General features: G+C 37.3%; 1 protein-coding gene across 1 annotated transcript in view; it reads left to right on the forward strand.

The window, feature by feature from the left end:
• The window catches only part of LOC144977514 (uncharacterized), a 91,590-nt gene that overhangs the window by 89,079 nt on the left and 11 nt on the right, over positions 1–2,500 (forward strand). The window contains exon 7 of the mRNA XM_078922814.1: positions 2,046–2,500. This exon is cut by the window's right edge and continues 11 nt beyond it. Within this exon, the coding sequence (XP_078778940.1) occupies positions 2,046–2,244 (199 nt within the window). The 3' untranslated portion in view covers positions 2,245–2,500. The remainder of the gene's footprint in view (positions 1–2,045) is intronic.

Here is a 2,500-nt window from a genome sequence, read left to right on the forward strand (position 1 = left end):
AGAGAGAGAGAGAGAGAGAGAGAGAGAGAGAGAGATGATGGAGGGGAGGGAGGGAGAGAGAGAGAATGAGAAGAGAGAGAGAGAGAGAGAGAGAGAGAGAGAGAGAGAGAGAGAGAGAGAGAGATGGGTGGGGGGGGGGGGGGGGAGAAGGCGGAAAGAAACACACTTGCACTCACGCGCACACATACATAAACGCACGCGCACATACACACACACACACACACACACACACACACACACACACATACATACAAGCGAAGCTGTTGATGTCGTGGATACATTTTTCAAATTTTATATAATATATATATATATACCGACGTGCACCTTGACGTAATATTATATATCCATCTTTTCTTCTTTAAAAAAAAAATTAACTTTCTTTTCTTTCTTTTTTTTTTCTTTTTATTATATTTATTTTATTTCTTTTCTTTCATCTGGGTATTATATTTTGACAATTTATTTTCCTTTTTCTGTTCTGTTTTTTTTTTTTTTTTTTTTTTTTTTTTTTGGTACGACTAAATGCATACACATTGTTATGGACTCATTTTTGTAATGGTTCATTCACTCTCAAACCGACACAACATAACGCTGTCTTTACAACGATGTTAAAACAAGCCCATAATAATACTCTTCAACAGTCATGACGTCACTTCCCTCGTAATGACGAATGGTAACTTAGTAACTGGCTCTAAACTATCGGAACAATGGCGGACGCCCTTATGAAATAATTCTCCGACGAGCATAAAAGTGTATCCAGAGGAGAAAAACATAATAAATATGATCATGTTTTGACTTTTATACATTCTGATCACAAGACATGTGCAAAGTTCTAGCCAGCATGAAGAATAATAAGTACCGATTTTCTTTGTTTAGAACCACGATGGCCGCCGTTGCTGGGCGACGTGACATCAGACCTTTGTATCCAATTGCGCTCGGTTATCAGACCTGCAAATAATATTATTATGTGTATATGCCGCTATGTGGTCTAGTGGTATGACACTCGCTTTCGGATCGGAAGGTCCTGGGTTCGAGCCTTGCTCGACGCATAGTTGAGTCCTTGGAAAAGACTCTTTACTCACATTCTCTCACCGTACTCAGGTGTAAAATGAGTACCTGACCGTTAACAGCGTTGTCTTTGTCCGAAAAATTGTAATATCGCCTAACAGGCGTCATGTCTCGTCCTACATGTTAAATGTTGCTGTTGACCAGGGACCCCTTGTAAAGCGCTTTGAGCACATAAGTGGATATTGCGCTATATAAAAGCTCAATTTTTTTTATTTTTTAAAAATCGAAAACACATTCCCGGTAAACCAAAACTATTTCAAAAATTCGTCCAATTGAACACAACAAGGTATTCCTCAATCTAATAGATTTATCTTAATGTCGTATTGTAGCCGTGGGCTATGCTGTTCGGTCTCTATAATCTGTCTTCTTTCCGTTATAAATCACTGCCATTTGGAATGATATTATTTTTATTATGACTAACGTCCAGTTACTTAACGTCCGCTTGCTTTTCAGTAGTCCTTTCACATTGTTGACCTCACTAAGGAATGTTTTACTCTATCTGCCCTTAGCTTTTTGAGCTTTGTTTAATGTACGCTAAAAAGAAAGATAAAGAAGAACATATTTTTAAAATGGTTTGTTTTTGTTATATTTTTTTTTATTCAGAAAGTTTTTAACTTGAGTTAAGTAGCCCTATATTATATTATGTTCTATTGAGGAGAATGAATCAGATTTTTAACGTAATAAAAACTGAAATTTGAAATCTCTGATCATATTATTAAATTAAAAATCCTTGGGGGGGGGGGGGAGAGAGAGAGGGAGAGAGAGAGAGAGAGAGAGAGAGAGAGAGAGAGAGAGAGAGAGAGAGAGAGAGAGAGATTGAGAGATAGAGATTATTTTTACGTCGGTTTTTATTTATTTATTTATCCGTTTATATGTTTATATATTGATTTATTCTTTGACTTATTACTCCTCTATTCATTTACTTATATATATTTATTATATATTTTTTTTATCTCTTTATTTCCTTTTTGCTCCAACAGAGAAGAGAAAAACAGTCAAGGAGAGGAAGACGACGAAGACATGGATGTGGAGATAGAAGTCAAGTCTGAAACCGGCGAAGACGTCGAACCGGAAATAGAAGTAGAGATCATCGACGAAGAGGACGAAGGAAAAGACAAGCCGCCAAAGAGTCCGGAAAAGCCCAGGAAGTCCGAAAAATTCTGGTCACCATGGAAATGATGCTTACTCAAACCGATATGCAGCCCTGTTATCATTATCGTTTATTTATAGACAAGCCTCGCTGGTGAATCTTTTGACTCTTTTGTGGACACTACTTGTTTCGGACACTTTCACGAGAGTCTTGACTGTAAATATGTACCATCGTCGATACCCCGGTGTTCAATCATTATCATTGCTTTTATCATAGACTCATTTAACTCTCTCCTTACCAGCCCTTTTCAGTATAGTATTTCCCCCACAAAATGCCATACAAACC

This window comes from Berghia stephanieae, chromosome 7, assembly GCF_034508935.2.
Source record: "Berghia stephanieae isolate SIO BIC M18660-M18661 chromosome 7, UCSD_Bste_1.3, whole genome shotgun sequence".
Classification (NCBI taxonomy): Eukaryota; Metazoa; Mollusca; class Gastropoda; order Nudibranchia; family Aeolidiidae; genus Berghia; species Berghia stephanieae.